General features: G+C 39.9%; 1 protein-coding gene across 1 annotated transcript in view; it reads right to left on the bottom strand.

The window, feature by feature from the left end:
* Window positions 1-23,683, bottom strand: part of LOC143280371 (sodium channel protein 1 brain-like) — a 75,212-nt gene that overhangs the window by 38,757 nt on the left and 12,772 nt on the right. Inside the window, exons 5-10 of the mRNA XM_076585008.1 lie at window positions 17,610-17,769; window positions 8,283-8,556; window positions 4,988-5,100; window positions 4,637-4,764; window positions 3,112-3,253; window positions 2,330-2,509 (exon numbers count right to left, since the gene is read on the bottom strand). Coding sequence (XP_076441123.1) covers window positions 2,330-2,509; window positions 3,112-3,253; window positions 4,637-4,764; window positions 4,988-5,100; window positions 8,283-8,556; window positions 17,610-17,769 — 997 coding nt within the window. The remainder of the gene's footprint in view (window positions 1-2,329; window positions 2,510-3,111; window positions 3,254-4,636; window positions 4,765-4,987; window positions 5,101-8,282; window positions 8,557-17,609; window positions 17,770-23,683) is intronic.

The following is a 23,683-nucleotide window of genomic DNA, read 5'->3' as shown; positions in this document are numbered from 1 at the left end:
TAGTAAAAAAGGGAAATTAATCTGTAATTAATGCTAGGGGAGTTAATTTGCTTTAACCTGATCTTTCTCATCTTAAACATTACATTTTGAAATTATACTCAATACATAAAAAGGTTGGATTTTTTTTAAGTGTATCACAAGTGAGTCTTGAAGGCCTTGCCTCTCTTGTTTCCTTTGTGTTACTGAATTGTCTTGAATGAACTGACTTTATGTGTAGTTACCTTCCTATCCTCTGGTTATGGTTGTAGCTTGAGACGAAACCAATCAAAACAAGTGGTGAGAAAGGTTTTTATGTGTCTTCGACAGTATTGCAATGTTTAAACCATCCTACCCAACTCTAGAGAGGAATGGAGGGAAGAAGATAGAGAGGGAGAGAAGAAGAAGCAGATAGAGAGAGAAAGAGAGAGAGAGAGAGAGAGAGAGAGAGTGTGTGTGTGTGTGTGTGTATGTTTAAGAGAAAGAGACAGAGACACAGAGAGAGAACTTGTGGACATCCGATGGCACGTCCGAGGACAAGTGAGATGAAGGTTTTTGTCGACACGACCGATGGTGGCTGTTCAAGCTGATTCTTGAGAGACACAGCCTGGCACACAGAAGGCAACAAAATCCACTGGTAGAAGGGCTCTTGGCAGCTGATGCTGTCCTCCGTCTGCGCTTTTCCTCTACAGCTAGCCTTCATGCAGCAACAAAGGTCTCAGTGTCTCGGCTGGTAGTTGATCTCCAGCTGTCTTATCTCTGGCGATGTTTTCCCAGCCCTTTTCTGGAATGCCATCTGCATTGAGTTGTTGCTTCGGTTGGTCTTTGTAGCGTTTTAGTGGGGCTCCTCTGTCACGTCTGGCTTGGCAAAGCTCACTGTAGAAAACGGCCTTGGGCATTCGTGTGTCCTCCATACGTGATGCCCCACCCATCAAATTTGTCTGGTCAGTAGCATAGCTTCAATGCTGGTGGTTTGGGCTCGCTCAAGAACTTTGATGTTTATCATACATTCTTGCCACTTGATGTCCAAGATGGTACGAAGGCATCGTTGGTGAAAGCGCTCTAGGAGTTGCACTTATTTTCGGTACAATTCCAGGCTTCTGATTCGTACTGGAGAGTAGTGAGAACTACAGCTCTGTATACAAAGATTTTCGTTGACAAGCGCAGCGAGTGGTTGTCCAAAGCACGCTTCTTTATACAGCCAAAGAAGCTTCTAGCTTTAGCGAGGCGGTTATCAATATCCTTTGATACTGTGGCATCACAGGAGACGGCACTCTAAAAATATGTAAAGTGCTCAACTGCGTTGAGCATTGATCCGTCAATGTTGATGTGTGGAGGGTTGTAGGTACTGTATGGTGGTTTCTGATGGAAGGCCTTTGTTTTCTTCAGGCTAACTGTGAGGCCAAAGGCATTCTGAGTTGCGTTAGCAAATCGATTGACGACTGCCTGGAGAGATCATTCGCTATGTGCAAGGACTGCACAGTATCCTACAAAAAGCAGTTCCGTTTGTAGTATATGGCATATCATCCATTCTACTCACTTGAGGAAGCGTAAGTTTAAATGTGGACCTGCAAAGTGATCAGTGTCGCGGATTGATGAACGGGAGAACGCCGGTTCGAACCCCACCAAAGACGAATACTGGTATTCTTTTTCGGCCGGTTGCCGGCTCCTACCAAGAGTTGATTGTGGTGTGGGCGCAAATTGAAAGAACTAACCACAGTGACGTTGCATCAACTTCAGGACGCCTCCACAGTAGAAGCAACGTCATCATCATCATCATCAAAATATATACAATGTAGGAAAACATGTCGTAGCAACCGATTTATCTTCTGGTTGATCTTCCACTAGTAGAGTATACTGTGGTTATGATGTCTGTGACTTGATGAACTGACCTAAATGCTGGTGGCTGGACTTCATTGAAATTTTTTTTCTACTTCAGTCGGCCTCCACTGCATGACCCTCTCGCACTCGCCGGTGGTTTTCTGACCGCGTTTTGTCGTGGCATTTCATGGTATGACATTCTCCATCAAGAAACAGCTTGAATATAGACGTTGAGCTAAACATTTGGTATCGGTTTGAAAAAAAAACCCATGTCTGCTCCCACTGTCGTCTGAGTAGGCATCTGGAAATTTGAGAAAAATTCTTGAAGACATTTGAATGAATCCACAGCATACTGGCTCTGGCTGGGAGCTGTTAAAGCAAAGACAAATACTCTGGCTCCAAAGGAGAGGTTCGAACCCTCAACTTCCGAGTCATTAGCAGGTGACACCGACATAATGCATGGAAGTTTTGTTTGTTTGTTTTTTTGTTCAAACAATCAATCTTATAGACAAACAATGCATAGGCAACTGACCACGACGACGATGAAGTCGATGATGTTCCAGGCACTGGTGAAATATCGGGTCACACCATAGGCCATCCAGCGTATGATCATCTCCAGCGTGAAAAGCACGGCAAACGCATAATTGGCGTACTTGACGATGTCTTTCAAAAGGGAATGTTTAGTTTGCTGGAAATTAAAATCTTCAAAGGCCTGCACGAAACAACACAATACAATGAACACATTATAACATGGTGCAAAGCAAGGGACGGGAAATAAGGTTGGAGAAGGAAAAGAGAGATTAAACAGGTAGAGATCCGTCTTGTCCCTCCACCCCCCCACCCCCACACCCCCCAAATGGAAACCTGGGTTCCAAAGTGTAAAAATGTGCGAAGAGGTGTGTAGCGTGGCTGATGAAAGATAGAAGAAGACTGAAGAATGTACCTGGTGATTCACAGAACATGGAAGGCAGAAGTGTGATGTCGGTCTATGTCTCATAGAAGAGAGAAGACAGGTCTGATGTACAGTACACAACAATACGATGCAATACAATGCACTGCGATACACATGTCTGTTCAAACACACACTCAAGAATCATATAAACGTAATCACAAGAATATACAAGATTAAGCAGATAGATTAAAAGAAAAGAAAATGTAATCTGCATCATAAAATCTAAGATCTATTTCGAAATACGATCGCTCTCTGTCTTTTACCACATCCACAGTACATTATCATATGAACAAACAGGCATAAGAAAAAGATATGAAAACAGAGGGCATGAAGTAAGTCTGTGTAAAGGCAGAAATACTCACCAGCATTACGCTGCTCAGAATGATAACAAACATGACGATGTACTCAAAGAAATCTGTCAGCACTCGCTCCAACACTGCGTTGCGGAGCGCGGTCCATTTCTTTCCACATTTACTGTTGTTGAAGCGGTCACGCAAGGAAGACCTTTACACACACAGAAATAAAATGTGTGTGTGTGTGTGTGTGTGTGTGTGTGTGTGTGTGTGTGTGTGTGTGTTCATTTATTTACTTATTTTAGCATTGTTGTTATGTTTTTGTTGTTTTTTTTCTTTCCCACGAATTTACACACATTGTGAGGTCATGCAATTACACGGCGTTTTGTGCGTGTGTTTGTATGTGTGTGTGTGTGTGTGTGTGTGTGTGTGTGTGTGTGAGACAACGTGAGGCCATGTAATAACACGTACTCTGTGTGTGTGTGTTGTGTGTGTGTGTGTGTGTGTGTGTGTGTGTGTGTGTGCGTGCGTGCGCGCGCGCGCGCGTGTGTGCTGTGTGTATGTGCGCGCGCGCATGAATGCATGCGTGTGCGCCCGGGTATGTCTATGTATAATCATACGTATGCACCGCACATAAACACAAACTTAGGCTTTGTGTTTTCACCAGTTCATCTGTTTTGTATCTTTGGGGACTCGGTTGTTCACCTGTTTGCGTGTTCATTCAACTATCTGTTCTGTCTTTATCCATTTTTTTATTCATCAGTTTATCTTGACTTTTATTTCAAATGATAATTCCTTCCTTCTTACCGCAACATTTGTGTGTGTGTGTGTGTGTGTGTGTGTGTGTGTGTGTGTGTGTGTGTGTGTGTGTGTGTGTGTGTTTCTCTCTTTTCTCAGGACTACTTTCACCGACAACTTTGGGAATCCTCTGCAACGTGATGTTGTCTCCCTATGGAACGTAATGATTCATCAGTCACTGTTGCCTTGACTTGTGTCAAACAGCACACCGACAGCCGACCAGTAAAGCACCTGAGAAACTAGCGGTTCAAATCTCGTGCAGGGCAGTGCTTTTCTTTCTTTCTCCCCGCTCCATTTAGACAAACTCGTGGTCTGTGTGTTTGCTGCTGGATGAAAAGATAAACTAAGGCGTGTTTCAGGTATTTTTGCGAACGTAGAAGAGGCCAAGAAAACACGACAGTTGTCTAATCTGTAATTTTGCAGATTCCCATCTGTATGCACAGGAAGGGAAATGTAAAGACGATGACTGGAAGACTCATTTGTGTGAGATAATAATGTGAGACAGACAGCGAGAGAGAGAGACAGAGGGGTAGGGGGAGGAGGGGAGAGAGACACAGACATGGATATTTCATTCAAAAACTACCATGACCCCTCAATAAAGGGTTGGTTTGAAATGAATATAGATGGAATGTTTGATACTGTAGGCTATTCGGTGATTAACTGCAGACAGAACTACTAAGTTTAAATGCTTTATATGACAGATGTAGGAGGGAAAGTAGAGAGACAGAGAGATGCAGACAGACAGGCTGAAGGAAGCAATGGACTGCTGTGATGTTTGGCCAGCAACAGAACTGACATTCTTTTGAGAATGAACTTGGGAAGACAAGGAGAAGGCCCGTCCTTGTCTGTATCATCCGTCCCGTCTTCAGGGGGTGTCACAGGCTTCACCTTGATGTCACTGCTCACCACTGTGCCCTTGCGAGTCTGTTGTACAGATGACAATCATCCCCTGTCACTATCATAAGAGTACAAAACTGGTTAATACCACAATAAACGGTTTCTGTACTGTATTAGACTGTACTGTACTTAATTAAAACTGTCACCACACCGCACCCAAACAATCACCTACACAATTACATACACCCCGACCTTTCCCCCGCTCTCCAATTCGTCCACCCACCCACCCACACGTTTTCTGACCACTGACCCTGGTTTCCTTGATGGAGACGTAGATGGAGGAAGCGTTGCCACTGACGGCGGGAGACCTTTCAACTGAGGTTGTGCTGGGGTTCAGTTTTGAACTCTCAGTGGTGCAGCTTCCTGCAGCCACAACAACCACAATAACACCAACAGTCACCATTACGCATAACAACACCAGAAACAAGTCAGCACGTCATGGCCGTACTCACTATATGTAGAGAGTAATCTACAAATGAAATAGATGGCTTATGATACTGTGGATTGATATGTTTCAATGTTATAAGTGCAAAGCTCTGTAACACAGCACAAAAACAATATCAAACTCCACGAGTGTTTACCTGCAAAGACTCTTGCTCCAACTTCCAAAGTATTTATATGTCGCAGACTCCCCACATAATGAGATATAATCTCCTCATATAAAACAATACATAGTACACAATTGTGCATGATGGCACACAACAGCACATGAAAACAAATACGAAAAAATCTGTGTACACCGAGACAATACAACGAATTGTAAATGTGAATCGTCACACCACTGAAAAAAACGCAAAATATGTCCCGCTTCCTACCTTCCCACACACGCACACAGAACACACACATACATACACACGCGCGCGCACGCGCGCGCAACACACACACATACACACACAAATACACACGGATACACGCAGTAGACACCCACCCGCAAGCACACACACACCCCGCCTGGAAACATCAATAAAGAAGGGAAAATGAGGGAAGGTATGTGTTTGTGTGGAGTGGTGGGGGTGGGGGGTAGGGGGTGCTACGTCACATGATAAGCCATTGTTTAACAGGTCAGTTTTGTATTTTGTTTTGAAAGGGGACAGAACTGGTGAGTATCAGGGAGGGAAAAAAAAAGAGAATTCCAGACTACAGGAACCGAACACTTGAAGGCCCTTTGACCAAAGGTCTTTGAAGTGACTTGGGGACTCGAAAAAAGGGCTTTTCTCCAGAAGATCAAAAATAACGGGAAGGGGCGTAAATGTAAATGACAGAAGATAAGTAAGATTACTTGTGTGCAATAAACAACTGGCTTAATGACACACGAATGAGCCAATACAAAAAAGAAACAAACAAAACAAAACAAAACAAAAAAAACCAAGATACAATGATCACGATTAGATAAACCAGTCATTATGTTGTATTGTATCAAATCTTATTAATTCACTTTTTCAAAGTCAATGTGAAAACGGTTCCATGTGTTACTGATAATGGTGTGATGTTAGAACAAGCAATACGCGTTATACCAAGTACCGGCATATAATTGTTGACACTTTGCTTACTTAATATCTGTCAAACAATACAAAGGAAAAAAGACAAAAACCGTATGATGATCTTCATCATTTGTAATGCTTTCGGTTTTTCACTGCATGTCTTGTCGCTGAGAAGAATGTTAAGTGTGATAAAGTAACTTCTTATCGAGTGTGTGAACCCTTATGCGATTTATATCATCGTCGTATTTTCATGAGAAACATGTGAAACTGAGGAAGCCCCAATTCTCATCAGCAACATCTCAAACCGGAACTATATTTTTGCCCGTCCGGTTTTTGAAATGAAGTGCGTTGTTACCAATTTTAAAATTGTCAATGTTAAAGATTGTATCACTCGTTGTCACAACATACTATTCTATTTTGTTGCTGTGGGTTGATTTACATGCGTTAAGTGCATGATACACATAGGAAAACGCTTTATCGTCTCTCCGAATGACTAGCGTCCAGACCACTACTCGAAGTCAAGTGGAGGGGAGAAAATAGAGGTGAGTAGGGAATTTTCGCACGTCCAGATTCTCTCGCTTCCTGGGCAGACGCGTTAGCACTGGGCCACTCCTCTGCAGTTAGACCAGCCAGACAGATAAAATCTTGTGTGTTCATAGCGCTTAAGTAGCTTAATTGATGATATTTTGGTCAGTATGTAGCAGAATTATGAAATAAGCTTGACGACTTTAAAATTTGTAACTTTCGCAAACGAAAACAACTGAAACTCGGCGATGGCAGTGATCAGAGACACGGTGCTATGTGTATTTTATAACAGAAAATAATGCTTAATTTTAGCGTGTACTAATTGATATCCACATATTCATACATACTTGATACTGGCTTCCGAACATCAATGTGAGCACGTATTTTCAATATGATAGTTTGGCTTTTCATTCGTTTAAGAAACAATCTATTTTGGGCTTTATCCTGTTTGATTCTACGCTTATGTACAAAGTATCTAGTATACAAAATCAAAAACGTCGTCTGTTTTCAAATGATACCAATTCCAGTCATATACATTTAAAAAAAAAGTAATAATGATTACAATGATGATGGTGTTGATAATAATTAGTGTGCCTACTTATCAGGCAAAAACTCACCATTTCAGTAGGCTCTACGCGCCTCATACGAAACAATACATGTACAATAGTGCATAATAGCATTTGACAGCAGATGAAGTAAATTCTATATACAAATTGACTATACTACAAACTGCAGATACGAACCATCACAATAAAATAGTACAAAATGTTTCCTACACACACATACATACTACGAGGAGATTTCAGCTCTATCCATGTCTTTCCTAAAAGCTGCTTGGGAAATGTGACAGAATCGCATGCAATGATGTGCAAAGAAGTCCTATTTGACTTGTGATTCCAGTCTTCAAAATACTTTTGTGACAATGACAGTGGTGGAACTAACTTGGGATTAGGCTCAATAAACCACCATACACAACTTTGGGGTGAAATTGTGCAAAGAGGGGGTTGGGTGCTTACAAAGTACTTTCCAGTAGGCTACATGACTGCCAACCAGGCATCCAACCGAGAAAACAATAAAAGTTAGCCAATGAACCACCTAACCAATGACACACCCAACAAGCTGCCTGTGATCCATGATTATGGAACCTTCCTGATGACTTTAAAATAAAATTTTTTTTAACAAACTGTAACAGCTGATTTTTCGGGTTTATTGAAATAGGAAACAGCACCGTATAAACAGCAATGCTGTTGCTTAAGTCATCAGAATGCGGACTGGATGTGATAGATGTTCAAGATGCTCGAATACGGCCTAAAACTGAACCAGATGCAGATGTGAGAAAATAATTAACAGTAAGGTACCTATCCAATGATGAATATTCTGGTAATCTGTTAGAATTGTCTTCTCATGACTAAACACCTACCACTAGGATGAGCCATTGAAGAGTTGCTGAGCCGGTGGATAATGACCAATAATAAGGATCCTTGTGATGAATAATCTGGTAAAATGTGAGATATTGTCTTCCTATGACTGAACACGCACCATCATGATTAGACCCAAGAGTGCTGTCGTTGAGACGTTGAGCAGAGATGGCTTCGTTGAGCTCGGGACGATGGATGATGGAGTCCCTGTGGCTGGGACGATGGATGATGAGACGGATCTCCCTCTCTGGATTGAAAATATGGATTAGCCATTTGAACTTGGCCTTGAAGCGCTGCTTGGCTTCCCTCAGCCGTTTGGCCTCTCTAGTGTCTGCTGAGTTGATAGTGTTCTCCCCAAAGGAGTTCAGCAACAAGGCCAGGAAGAGGTTCAGAACCTGAGAGAGTCACACCTGATGGTAAGCACGTCTCATGCATGTGTGACCACAAAAAAGAATAAACAATATATGTAAATTTGTTACTGACCTTCTACTTACCAAGTGTGTGCATGTATTTGTGTGCGTGCATGAACACACATCGTGAATGTATCGTTCGCAAAAACAGTGTGTTGTAACTGCACTAGTCCAGGCCTGAGTGGTGTCTTGCTGCATTGCGCACATACTGTTTTGTCTGTTCGCAAGATTTCACTTTCTTTTAGGTCATATATATTGGCTCATTTTCAAATAACAAGCATGGAAAATAAACCTGGACATTCAGACATATTTGTAACTGTATCATCAGTGCTTATGTTATAGTGTGGCGGCAATGTCACCTACATCACCCTCATCCTGTCCCCTTCCCTCCCCCTCTCTTCACCTCACCTCCACCCGCCACCCAACTCAATTTCTTTTCTCAGTTGGGTTCCTTAAATGAAAATCCGGCACTTCGTGATAAAGACATAATAATTAACATATATATACAATAAGCCCTAACGAACCCATTAAACGAGGGATCCACTTTCCCATTTTCCCAGAGACTGGCGCTTAGCGCGCAGTGCGCTGGTTTGGTTGTTCTCATCGCCCATGGCAGACCAAAACCTGAAGTACGGCTATACTTAGCGGCAAAAGTCAGATTTTTAAAACGAAGGTGTTATGCCTTTTTCTTTCTTTCTTTTTAAATTTTTAAAAAGTTATTTTTATCATTTTAAAATCTGCTATTGGAGTGTTGTAATCAACACTAGGGTATTGCTATTGTGTTTAATTTTTAGATGAAAGTATTATGTAACTGGAACTGTACAGTTTACAAAATGAGTGAACAGATAAATGAATAAATAGATAAATGAATAAATAACGTAAGAAAGAATGACAGACAGAGGGAGAGAGGAAGAAGAAGAAGAAGAAGAAGAAAATTAATAGGAGATTGTTTGGTTTGTACAAGACAAAATAACCGTAATTATTTTACGGACTATTAGTAGCTATTGACAACCCTGAGGGTTGCATATTCTGTAAGGAAGTATGGTTAAATTGATTTCTTCGTACTGGTGTGTATGATTACAGCATATAGCAGAAGAGGCCTTCACGGTCGACAGGGCTCTGAACAATATGAAATTGAAACTTAAAAAAATGAGCTCGCCACGACTGTCTTGCTTTGTTCTCAGAGACAGTTCTGTCTTGCCAATGCAGACAAGTATGTGGCTGCTGTGATCCGCCACAGTCCAAGTCGATGACTGACGACGTGGTGGAAATCAACTGGAATCTTTGTGCATTACGTCAAACAGCATCACAAGAAACTTTGATCTGCCCAACCAAGCGAGAATGTGCTGGTTACGCCTATGTTACTGAAACCCTTGCTGATTTTAAAAGATTAGGGCATTGCCCAAATCCTGTTGATCTGTCTTTGTTTGATGAAGGAGATGGGTATGAAGCAACGTTTCAACATTTTGCTAAGTGGCAGAAGAGGTGTAGAACAGAGGAAAGCTGCGACAAACTCTAAAAGGAGACTGAGAGCACAAAAAAAAAAAAAAAAAAAAAAAAATAAAAGAATTCCAAATCCAGTGCTAGTCCTGTGAACACAAAGAACCTGTTTGGTAACACATCCCATGCGAATAAATGAATGCATTTTTTTAACAGTGATGAGGGTATACTGCAAGAAGCCTGGACTTAGGACTTGATTACAAAGATGAGAAACTGTGCAGAAGAGCTTCAGGATAGAAGTCTTTTAGTTAAACTTGCTTCAGGGGACATGGTAACAATATATGTGTACCATACACATGCTTACTTAACTCTATATACTTGTTGACAATCTGTTAAATGCACTCACGAGATAATAATGAAGACATGGATGATAATATGTCTTAGTTGTGTAGAATATACACGTATGGACGGGCACAATCAGGAATCGAGCAAACTGATGTACATTCAACACGTATCAAACATAAACTTCGCACAGCTCTTCCAGACCCCATTGCCACTTTACAAGGCAGAGAACTCTCCTAATGTTTGACAAAGACCTCGGTGGCACCATCAAGAAACATGCAGTTATGATACAGAAGCCTCACATCTTGCAAAAACCGCTGAGCTGGTAAGAAGTGATCTGCTGTTGCCAGATAGTTCATTCAATGGCAAATTCAGCCACAGAAAGTCAAGAAAACTGTGTACATTTCACCCTAAAGGCGCCCATCAGCATGATGACCAACGGGCCAGGTTCCATTGAAGAATTAACCACTCCACCCCAGATTCAAGCTGTTCTAAGCATATCACAGATAACTGCATATAACTGCAAAAAAAATCATTAAAAGCAATATCACATATCCAGCGCAACAGGACACAGACACCACTCCCAATCTACTTCAGCTTTAAAGTTCATTGTCAGACAAGAAAGAAAGGGCTGGCTGAAATCCTTCATAGCCTTGGCCTTGGGATCTCATTCAACCATCTGTTGTCTATTTCAACAGATATTGCAAACAGTGTATGTCAAAAATTTGAAACAGATGGTGTAGTTCTTCCGCAAAGAATGATGACAAATATTTACATAGTTGGAGCGGTCGACAAAACTGACCACATCTCAAGACTGACAACAACGTGAGACACCTTCCATGGGATATTTGATGCAGAATAAGCATGAAGACACAGAAGCAGTTATGTACCTCACACCCCTTACTCAGCAATCGGTGTCCGCCAGAATTGAAACAATGCCTTCCCTCCCTGTCAACTACGCAAACGTGCATCCAGCTGCTCTGACCTCCAAAGATGTCTAAATACCACCATGTAACGTCAATGCAAAACCAGCCGTCAGACTTGAAAACAAGACGCACAACACTGAAAGTGAATGGTTGGAGTACTGCAAAGGTATCAGCATAGTGAGCAAGGACGGAGGGGCGGATGAAGACATCAAAAACTGCATCAACAAAACGAGGCATGCCTTCAACACCCTGAGGACCCATACAGGAAAATACTGTTCTCAAATGCAAAAAGGGTCTTTCAGTCTTAAAAGCAAAGGCAACCAAAGGTATTGAACAACGCCACCTCTTCCTGCTATACCAATCACTCGTCCTCAGTGTGATCGACTACGGACTTGGGCTAACAACACCGTCTCAAAGCAACCTCCTAAAATTAGAAAGAGTTCAAAATGAAGCTATGAGGCTGATCCTTGGAACAGCACAAGACACGCCTACGGAAACCATTTAATACCTGCTTGACCAGACCAGAAACAAGTTAGAACAGGTTAAGACCTACTTCAGAGCATTAGAAAACCCTCAAAACCCACTGAGTGACGCAGTCAAAGAACCAAAAGGTAGCCGTCTAGGACGAGGAAGATCATGGATGGGGCAAGCAGAAAACACAATCCAGCTAGTATGCCGACTACAAGACCTGAAAGAAACAAAAGAATGGGAGAAAACCCCCGAAAACCTCAACAATCTATTCACCCACTCTAGGAAGACATTGTGGGGAATGGCCAGTGGGCAAAACTGATGCGGAAGTGAAGCTACTCACAGAAGAAAACAGTAAAGAAGAGGACATCATCATACACACAGATGGCTCAGTCACCAAAGACCAGTCCAGTTGGGGATTCACTGCGAAATAAAATGGAAAAACAATTAGGGAAGAGAATGCTGCCTACAAAGTCACAACCTCCAGCCTGACGATGGAAGTTGAAGCTGTGAAACATGCCCTCCAGTGGCTATCGTCTATCCATATGCCCGGAAACCAACATGCCATGATTCTAACGGACTCAATGAACCTCATACAGAAAACTGAATATGGAATGGGAAGCCCAGAGTGGCATAAGGCAATGCGCAACTTTCAGATTCAAAAACTTACATGGTCATAATGCCCGGGACATGCAGGAGTTAAGGGAAATGAGCGAGCTGACAGACTTGCTGTTAACGCAACAACAACGAGCGGCCTACATCTAGGAAAATCGGAAATCCTCAGAAAAGTCAAAGAATATCAAAAAGAACAGGTACAAGGTCATCACACCATCGATCGCCTCAAAGAAATAAAGGTAGAGAGAGGGAGCGGCCGTCTAGCATGAAAGGTAGAGCACGATGGTTTGCAAATCAAACAAAAATCGGCATCATTTCCAAACCAACATTGCGCAAATTTCTTCAAAACGGAACAGCGTCTCTGTGGGCTTTCCAAATACAATAGACTGAGCAACACACTAGACGCCACGTTCTTGGCGTGTGTGTGTGTGTGTGTGTGTGTGTGTGTGTGTGTGCCGTGGAAGCTGCAATACGTAGCCTAGAAATGAGTGTGTGGAGGAGTGGGAGTAGAGGGGGTGCAGGGTAATGTGTGTGTGTGTGTGTGTGTGTGTGTGTGTGTGTGTGTTGGGGCTCATGTACGTTTATGTGTATTTGATTGTGCTTTCATATCTGTGAAACTGCATGTTTGGTGTATATCTGTTATGCATATGTGTGCGTATGTGTGAATCTGTGTCTGCATGTTTTACATTTGTTTGCTTATTTATCATCATTGTTGTCTTTTTTATCAGTTTATTTTATTTTATTTACATATCTATTTATTCATTTATCTATTTTTATTTTTATTTATTCATTTATTTATTTATTTATTTATTTTTTGTACGCTTATACCGTTATAGTTGACTTCAAGTGTTTGCGCCTTATAAATAATATTATTAGTAGTAGCTCTTTTTAAAAAAAATGTATTTATCTATTATTTATTTATTTATTTATTTACTTATTTCATATTATTTTATTCTACTTTTATTATCTTATTACTTTTTTTGTTTGATTGTTTGTGGGTGTGTGGGTTTTTAAAAAATTTTTTTTTTTAATTATTTATTTTATTTTATTCTTTAAAAAAAATTTTCCTCAAGGCCTGACTAAGCGTGTTGGGTTACGCTGCTGGTCAGGCATCTGCTTGGCAGATGTGGTGTAGCGTATATGGATTTGTCCGAACGCAGTGACGCCTCCTTGAGCTACTGATACTGCTATACCCTGCGGCCAATTTGGAACTCTACATCTCTTTCCACTCACACCAAACAGGATCTTCAACATCAACGTCAAGGCAGTCCTCTGGTATGGCTCTGAAACATGGCGAACAACCAAGACGAACACAGGCCTTCATCAATAGATGCCTGCACCGTATCTTAGTCATCAGATGACCAGAGACCATATCAGATGCCTGCCTCTGGAGAAGAACCAACCAGGTGCCCATTAGTGAGGAGATCAGGAAGAGGAAATCAAGCTGGGTAGGCAATACCGTTCGAAAACCTCCACGCGACAACACAAGACAGAAAGAGGCGAGCGGGCAGACCAAAGCAGACCTGGAAAAGAAGCTTGGAGGATGAGATGAAGGCACAGCCGGATGGACATAGGCCCGGCTAAAGAGAGCAGCCAAAAACCAAGTTCGCTGGAGGAGTACTGTTGCATCCCTATGGTCCACAAGGAGTCAAGAGGCAAAAATCAAATAAGCAAGTCACTGCAAAGGTGTCATTGAAGATGAACTTGAGATCGCCACTGGTACACTTTCCTGGTCAGATTTCCATGCTGCACATCATGAGTATGTAGACAGACATACTAGCAACATTGGCCTATGCAATCAGAAAATGTGCACTCAATCGCAATGACAAAACATGTAATGGACGATGTACAGCCTGCAGTGGAGCATCCAGGGCAGCATGGAATCATTGGACCAACCTGTGTATCCCCTGGGCAAGAAAAAAACAAACGTGAATCATAATACTTTAACAAAATGTCTACAGTCACCAGTGTGCGCAACGGTACATTAAAATTTCTCCTTATCCTCCCACATCGGACTGCTGTAAAGGACTGCAGGACAGAAGGCAGTCAAGCATCAGCGACAAGACCCACCACCCTTCCTTGGAAGCACTCTTAACGCTTATGAGAATGAGAAAGATTTTTACTATTCTGCAATCATTGTTGGTCCTCTACACATTGAATCTAGTAAGTACGATATTGTCTGTCAGTGCTGAAAGAATGGCTTTACAAGCAAACTGAGCGCACATGTTTGCAGTGTTTGGTGAATGCTTGATATGAACCAAAAACGTATCCAAGCAAAAATGTTGTAGACATGCGTGTGGTGCCTCTGGAAATTGGCAGAGCTGACCTTGATTATACTTACATTCGCAGATTTACGATTGATTTTCTTTAATTGCAAGTATATCAGTATCATAAAAGGTCATATCTTAAGAGACTGAAATAATTTGCAAAATATCAACTCATGGCAGAAGAATTTTAAAAGGAGGCTTAGTTGCTATCATAAATGGCACCCAAAGTTCTAGACGCATCTTTTTTCCCCTCCCTCTCTTTGTGTGTGTGTGTGTGTGGGTTTTTTTTTTTTTTTTTTTTTTTTTTTTTTTTTTGCTGTTGTTGTTGTTGTTGTTTGTTTGTTTGTTTGTTTTTGTTTTGTATATTTGGTTTGTTTGTTTTTGTTTTTTTGGTCAAGGTACAGGTAGCGCAGAGAAAGATGAAAATTATGTACATGTTCCTTAAAATGTATGAACAACATAACATTGAACAGTGAGATTAAATAACGACCAGTTAACATCTCTGACACTGTGACCTTTTTCTGTTTTTATTTTATCTTTATTATTTTTGTCACGAAACACCCGTGAAGACATTTACATAACATAGCAAGTAAATAATAATAATAATAGTTAACATTCGGAGGCCACATTATGGACATTTTCACGTGCGAAATTGGGAAAGAAAACGAAATAACCGAGGAAAAATAAGTGTCATTTCTTTTGAACTCAGTTTAACCTACTTTAGACGCTCACCACGCCCACTTCCGGTGCAGCGATAAGGTGGATCCCTTGCTTAAATGAACCACAAATGAATATGAAATAAGAAAAACCAAACAGAATGTTTCTACCATGAAGTGCAGCTTTCTCCTGTTTTACGGACTTAATACCCTCTCTCCGCTCCGTCCAAAGCCCAGTCTTTGGGGTCGCGCCGACATCACACAACCCTCTACCTTCCACCCTACCTCACCCCCACTCCCTGTTCGGCTGTTCAGTGCGTCTGCCGTCACCCGGCCCAGCTGAGGAAACACGTGTGGTCATGTGATGCTGCAATCTCTGTGCTGAAGGTGATAACTTAGTCGTGTTGGGAAACCATGTTTTGTGTCAGTGAACATCCAGTGTAACAGATCTTGTGGCTGGTGGAAAGAAAGGGGTTAATGTGTGAAAGCTAGCCACTAGGTGATTGAAGTACTGGCCTTAAAATTTTAAGATTTTCTGACCAGGGTTTTGGTTTTGTGTTTGTGTTCCAGGTGTGATGCTTTAGGTGTAGGGTGAACTTTTTACCGTGTGCTGCTTTATGTAGGCGTTGCTTATGCCAGTAGGAACTGCTTAGTGTGTGTACTGGTTACCCATGTTATTGTAAATTAAAAATAAACTCTCTATAAAAACCACTCCATGTGGCCATGCTACTGGTATAAGGAGAGAGAGAGAGTGAGTGAGTGCAAGTGAGTGCAACATCATAATCGATCTAGCACCACCCTCTCTGTTCCTCTCTTTTGGAATCGAAGCTGTTCAGTTTTTACATTTATATTACATGATTATTATTTTATATGACAGTTTACAGGCATTAGGTACTCAGATCAGTTTTCCTGTTTATATTTTCACGCAATATTGTACAAACCTTTGACAGACCACTATAGAAATTTCTTTGTTCTTTGGAAGAGTGTACTGGCGAATAGTTAGGCTGGCTTGCACAGGCAATCAAATTCAAAACCACAGTTTACTCGCATGGGCCATAGTCAAGAGACCATCGTGCCTGCGGGTAAATGTGCGCCTGTGGCAAGGCAAACTGCCCGAAGGTTAGCAATGTCCGGTCTCAGAAACACAAGAGCCTACCCACGGATCTACAAACCCGAAGGCAATTTACAGTTACTACTGCCAAGGGTGACTGCCCACAAAGCAAAGGTAAATATGGCTAATCCTTTTTTTTTTTTTTTTTTGCCTTGGTTTTGTTGCGGAGTGACCGTGTTTTGAATACGGTCATTACATTCCATATAAATTACACATGTAGCTGTGAAGTGAGTGCACTTGCAGACGATAAATTATGGAATGTCCAAAGTTTGCAGATCGTCGAAATCCGATCATTCCAAAGAAATATTTGAATCCGAACTCCAGTATTTTATGTTATTTTTCAATTAGCAGAAAAGCAGGGAGGACAATGTGTCAGAATGTGAAAGTGGCCCCTACATTTGACAAATTGGTGACTCTAATCAATGCTTTGCCACTGAAGCTTTTCTTTATTTTATTTTTTATCTATTCTTTTTTTTCTTCTTTTTTTTTCCTTTTTTTTGTAATTGTCACACTGTGGCGTTGTGCGAAGTAAAAGAGCATGCGCAGAAGGGAATCCCCGGGATGTTTACTTATTTCATCTCTAGACCACGGGTTAGCTGCCTGAGTGCACTGTGTGTGTCTTGAATACGAAGATAACTTTGCCTTCAAGGTTAACTGGAACCGCGGGTCCCTGCCCAGTCAAGTGTAACTTGCCTTCAGGCAAAATGATTTTTGTCTTGAATACGGCCCATGGTCTCGTCTCTGCAGTCGAATATATTGTGCATTTAGTTTCGCTTAATTAGTAGGGAACTTCACTGTCATTCTGGAAGGTTGTTCAAAGCACACATGTCGATTGACATCCACTAATACTGATTTAAACATTGCATAAAAGTCGAATACTGTGGACTATCCGCATAAATACGTGAACCGACCCATTGCAAGATTTAAATACCGAGATAAGTCATATACACAGAATTTCTTCCCACCTGTCTTGAATCCTTCTGATGTAAGCCCCTGTTTTCCACTTCTCAAACTGTAGATTCCGACTGTTGCATCCCCCTCAATATTAATCAGTTTGAAAATTGGCACACCTGCGTACTCTCTCTCTTTCTGTCTCGCCCCAACCCCACCCTCACACACACACACACACACACACACACACACACACACAAACAACAACAACAACAACAAAACAGAAAACACTGGCATACACACCGACCCACACATAACTCACCACAAAGTTGCCGAAGATGAGGGTAGGGAAGAAGACCAGCGTGCAGAGACCGTTGGGCACCTCCTTCATCCTCATGCAGTCCATCAACGGTTCGATCCATTCCCCACACAGCACACGGAACATCATCATGAAAGAGTGGTAAAAGTCCGTAAAGTTCCACCTGAAACTCACATACACACACACACCGGAAAACGAATACACCTTTGCAACTCTCTCTCTCTCTCTCTCTGTGTGTGTGTGTGTGTGTGTGTGTGTGTGTGTGTGTGTGTGGGTGTGTGTGTGTGTGTGTGTACGCGCGTTTTTGTCTGCGTGTCTCAATAAATAAAGAAGGGGGAAAAAAAAGAAGTCCATATATCCCAATATCTATGTTCTCGTTCTCTAATTTGTTTCAGCATTTACAAGTTGTTTTTTTGTTGGTATTACTTTACTTCTTTTTTTAATTTAAAAAAGAAAGAAAAAATCTTTTCATATTTTTTTTTTTTAGATTAAATTCTGTTATTCATTTTTCTTTTAATCTTATTTACTTTTTTTTTAAAAATTTTATGATGGCAAAATATATTACAAAAACACTAAGTATGCACATTTTCATGAACTAAATCTCACAAAAGGTTTAGAATAAAATAAATAAAGAAGAAAAGATAGCAGAATGTAAATAAATAAATGACAAACAAAATGAATTTATCTTTACATATGTGAATAACGTGTATGAGTATTTACAAACCACAAGTAATCACCATGGTAATTGGTATCAAGGGTTTTTTGAACGAATCCAGATTGTGGCATAATATATATCACAGGAAAATACCTTTGCATACATTCACAAACAGCAGCAGAGTACCTCAATTTCATGAAGCATGAAAGTGTTTCTTTCATTGTGTTTGTGTCTGCAAGTGTGTCTATACCCATATCTGTTGATCTGTAAGGATTGTCAGGATGAAAAACCTTTTTTTCTCCACTTACACAGGCCTCACACAACGGACATCCTGGGAATCTGTGGGAACAGAGAGGAGTGCAATCCCTGCTTACTGCACCTGCCACATCAGTCGGCCTGTTCTCTTCAAACTGCTGTCCAGATTTAATGCTATCATTTTGTCAGAACTGTTATTAAAACAAATGTTTCCATGGTCCTGGGTTTACTGTTGTGTGCATGGATGTGTGCAAGCATGCAACTGTGCGTGTGATATGGCATATTAACAACATAACACCCGACAAAGGACCAGCTGCAGAAGTAATACGACTACAGGGAGTACTCCAAGGAAACATATTAAACCAAACACTGTTTACTTGATGAACTAATGATCTACACAACTGTATGCAAATAAATTATCTGGACATAACCAAAATATGTAAACCAGAATTCCATAACACTGATGGTGTGCTTACTGTCTTCATTTCAAAAGCAGGATTTCAACACGATAACTGAACTGTAAATATATGTACCATTCATACTGTTTTCATGCGTATTTTCATTCAGTTCATGGTCAGCATCTCCAGGATTGTGAAGGGAGACTGTGTGGGGAAAAAGTGAATGGACCGTGTGCAGAGAACAGTGGGTTGGCAGAAATATTTCACAAAATACGACAGCAAAAAGATAAAAATGAAATGGCCGTTTAGAAAGGAGGGTGTATATATATATATATACATTCTGAACACCACACATATATAACTGGGCTACCATTTATGACAGAAAAATTACATCCAATAAAAAATAAAAATTTGAAAGTAAAAAAGCTACTGCCATCGAAAAAAAAGTTTTAAAAAGTCATATTTACTAGAAAGATGCTAATATTTCATGTACATGTGAATTAAATATTAAATCATCAATACAAATATTTGAGGTAATTTGTTATAATAATGATACCATTTTTCAATGCCCAAGTCCATCTTGCAGATGAAGGAAGCACTGGTGTGAGGTCAGGAACTGAGATAACAACTAATGGGCTGAAAAATGATTCCTTGTTCTACAGATTTTAGCACAATTAACTCGACACTTCTACTTTCATTCAGTTCAGTCTTCCACCTTCTTTCAGGTTCAATTTTTCACCTTCCAACTCATGTCTTCCACCCTCTTCCAGCCAAGTCTTCCACTGGTGGTGTGGTGGTCTGTTGGAGAGCACCTAATCAGGAAGTGGGGGTCCCAAATTTGAGTCAAGCAGGGACTGGGATATCTTCTCCTCCTCCACTGAACATTCAGTGGGTGGTCTGAGTGCTAATTTTTCTGTATGTATGTATGTATGTATTTTTTCATTGCATTGAAGGTTATATTTTCGCTTCAGCATCATAACCATGACAATTTTCCTGTGACAAGTTACATATTATACAAGCATGGTAATAGTTAGCAAGGGTATTTTCACAAAAGAAGAAAAACAAACAAAAAAAACCCAAAAAACAAACACAAAAAAAACAACAACAAAAAAAAAACAACAACAGCAAAACAAACAAAAACAAAAACCACCATACACACACGAAAAAAAAAAGAAACAAACAAAAAAACCAAAACATTTTCACTTATAATATTACACCTCGATTCCCAACTGGCTACACACATTTAACAGTCAGATGACATAGTTCATATGAGACGTCAGAGAGCTACAACAGCCCCATTGCTACCAAGCTGACATATGGTGAAGGTGTTCTAATAATTGTAAACAAAATCCTTCTGTTAGCTAATTGTGTCAAGTTATTTTGAAACAACAGTGCAAGTACATATTATTTGTTGGGTACTGATTCTTTTTGCCAAATAAAAAAACAAGTATCCAGAAAGAAAAGAAAATGGAGTCAGGGGTTTTCAATGAGCAGGTTTTTGTAATAACACCAGCTGGCAGATAATTCATTTAGTCTAAAATTTATACTTTCTATGTGCTTTTCTATTTTGTATCTGTAGGTAAGTAATGTTCTAAATATAATCAAATCAGGCTGACTATTATCCCATGTACACTTATAAATGTAGGATTTAGCTACCAGGATAATAAAATCAAATACCACATAAGTTTTGATGTTTCCATCGCATCCAATCAAAACCAGGTTTTCGGTTATCTCAGACTGGACGTTAGTTCACAAGTTTCATTGAACATAGTCTGAATACGTTTCCAAAACAACTGCGTAACACGGCATTTCCAAAGCATTTGATCAATATACTGTCTTTTTAATATTACAAAAATTACAGTTATTGTCATTCATTATCCCCATTTCTTCAAGGATTCTAATCTGAAGCCATTTTAAGTTAATATCTTTTAATCTATTTCATCTTAAGGAAACAGTCTTTCCATTTGATTTCTTGTAATAATTTTTCTTCCCACCTCCTACAACATTTATGCTCTTGTCCACTGTCACACATGATGTTGTAATACAGCTGTGTTCCTTTTTTTTTTAACAGAATGTAGTGTTTGCAGTGCAGAGTGTTTCTCTGCTATGGTATTAACATTTATAGGTATGTTACACTTTCGCATGAATTTTTTTTTAACTGACATTTTTATTCCAGTAAAGGTCACAAAATCAACTGTTAAATCATACTTTGGTCTGAAGTCTGTGAAAGGTTAGCATTGTCCATTCTCTCCAGTAAAGTCAGCAACTTTTTAAATACCTTTTTCAATTCAGTTTTTGTAAGAGAGAATACTATGACCAACTCTAATTCTTTCGTTAAAGAGAATGGGTTCAGCAAACATCTGACTAGGATTCTGTATTTCAGTTTTATAATAAAATCCATCATATACATTAAAAACTTCTGTACAAAATTTATTTTTTGCTTTATACTTTCCTAATATCTTTGGTCCATAATTTTCCATATTATCAATAAAGAAATTTCTTTAATGCCATATTTTTTTTCCATTTATGGTTTGTCTATTTTATTTTTCTAAGCCATGTTACTTTTAAAGAATGCAAATATGTTTTCAATTCAGGAAATTTTAAACCACCGTTGCTTATATTTTTCGCTACTGTTTTTTCTGTTTATTCTATCCTGTTTATTGTTCCATTTTATGTTCAGTACTATTTATTACAATTTATTTTCATTATTCATTTATTCATTTTCTCTAATCATTATTGCAAGAATTTCTACAGACAGGATAAAAAGATAAGGAGAGATTGGGTCACGCTGTCTACATCCTCTTTTAACAGAGAACCATGTGGATGCATGTCTATTAGTAATTACAGCAGACATAATATTAGTGTAAAAGGTACTAATCCACTTGTTTATGCTTTCCCCAAAACCAAAAGCCTTCAGTACCTTAAACATAAAGTTCCAATCTAAAGAGTCGAACGTCTTTTCAAAATCTATATTCAAGAGCAGACCAGAAAGGTTCTTACCATTTAGATACTCTATCAAATCATAAATCAATCTAATATTGTCTCCTATATACCTCTGCCAGGAATAAAACCAGTTTGATCACCATTAATCAGAGTAGGTAATACAGTTTTTATTCTATTAGCTTTACATGTTGATCCTATCTTATATACTGTATTTAAGAGGGATATTGGTCTCCAATTTCTTATATCTTCCATTGCTTTGTCTCCTTTTGGAATGCAGATTATAATGCTTTCTTTTTGTGTTGGAGTAAGTTCCCCCTCACTTATTAAAATTAGCAATGTTTGCATCGTTGATGGGTCCCTGGTACACATCATTACATGTCAGGATACAAAAAAACACAGACTTTTTTTTATGAACATGGGAACATGAGAGGCAAAGCCTTCATGGTCACAGTGATTCCTACGGTTAAAGAAAAAAAAAGAGAAGGAATACACCGCTCACAAAAAAAAGAAAAAGAAAAGTTATTCAACCTGATGTTGTTGGAAGCATCTGTCCATGCTAAACTTCACGTGGCACACATTACACTATATAATGCTTTGGCCATGAAACTTCCAGCAGGAGTATACCTACTTCTCGATGGCTTTTCGTGACGTTATGCAACGATCTTCACTTATGTGCATTCATTTGTTTGCGCTCAGTAGAGTCGATCGTGAAAAAAATAGACTTTCTGCCGTAATATAAACAATAATCACTCTGAACAAGCCCTGTTCTTCGATAAAATTATGAGCGGCAGATCGAACGCGTTCTCCCACACCGAACATTTCTATCAAGACGTCGTCTTCTCCGTCACTCAAGCCACATTGACCACAGATGTGCACACTATTTACGTAAGAACTAAAATCCGATTGGTGAGAAATGAAAGCTCAAGTCCAACGCTTCGGCGACTCCCAACATTCAAAGCAATTTTTCATCTCCATCAAGATAGTCTTCGGTGCTTCGAAATCTGCCCCCCTAAAATCCCCTCGCTCTTCCCGAAACCCTTCCATCCGCTCCTCTCCGCCCCCCCCCCCTCCTCCCCCCATCCTCTTGCTGTCTTCTGATGGAGTCACGTTCATCAAGTAGGTAGCCTATACTTTGAGAGAAAGACACTGAGACAGACAGACAGAGAGATGGAGGGAGGGAGAGAAACTTCAGCATGTAATTTACGTTTAATTCTCTCTCGCTCTCCAACATTAAATTGCACCATGAAAACACTGAAATAAACGTGAATCACGCATGAGTTCATCTTACTGTTTTACAAGCTGTTACATGCTGTTAAGTTTTTGTTGGCTCCATATAATCGACTCTTATCGTCAATGATCAAATTACAGACTGGTTTCTTAGAGAAAGGGGCCGTAGACAGAGTGATCCACTTTCTCCATATTTGTTTATTTTAAGCGTAGAAATATTAGCAGTTATGATAATCATAATGGAAGATAAATAAAAGGTATAAAATTAATAATAAAGAATATAAAATACATCCATTTGCTGATAATGCACAGTTGGTGAATACTGGGGATGCTGTATCCTTTGAAAAATCTATTCGAGTAGAATAGTTTGGCAAGTGTTCAGGGCTTTTCACGAACGCACGAAAACACAGGCTATGTGGCTAGGAAGTAAAAACAAATTAAAAAATAAACTATATGCAGCGTATAAACATTAAATGCAATCCAGGTGTGATATTTCTTTTCATCCATATTTATTTCAGATAGTTTCCCCGCATAATCAGTTTTTTCGCAGTCTTTAACATCATTTGTTTAATTATATTCCTAGTATCTCTTCGGGATAC

This window comes from Babylonia areolata, chromosome 3 (genome assembly GCF_041734735.1).
Source record: "Babylonia areolata isolate BAREFJ2019XMU chromosome 3, ASM4173473v1, whole genome shotgun sequence".
NCBI classification, from domain to species: Eukaryota; Metazoa; Mollusca; class Gastropoda; order Neogastropoda; family Buccinidae; genus Babylonia; species Babylonia areolata.
Note: the sequence above shows the minus strand (reverse complement) of the source record. Positions and strands in the feature narration are given on the sequence as shown.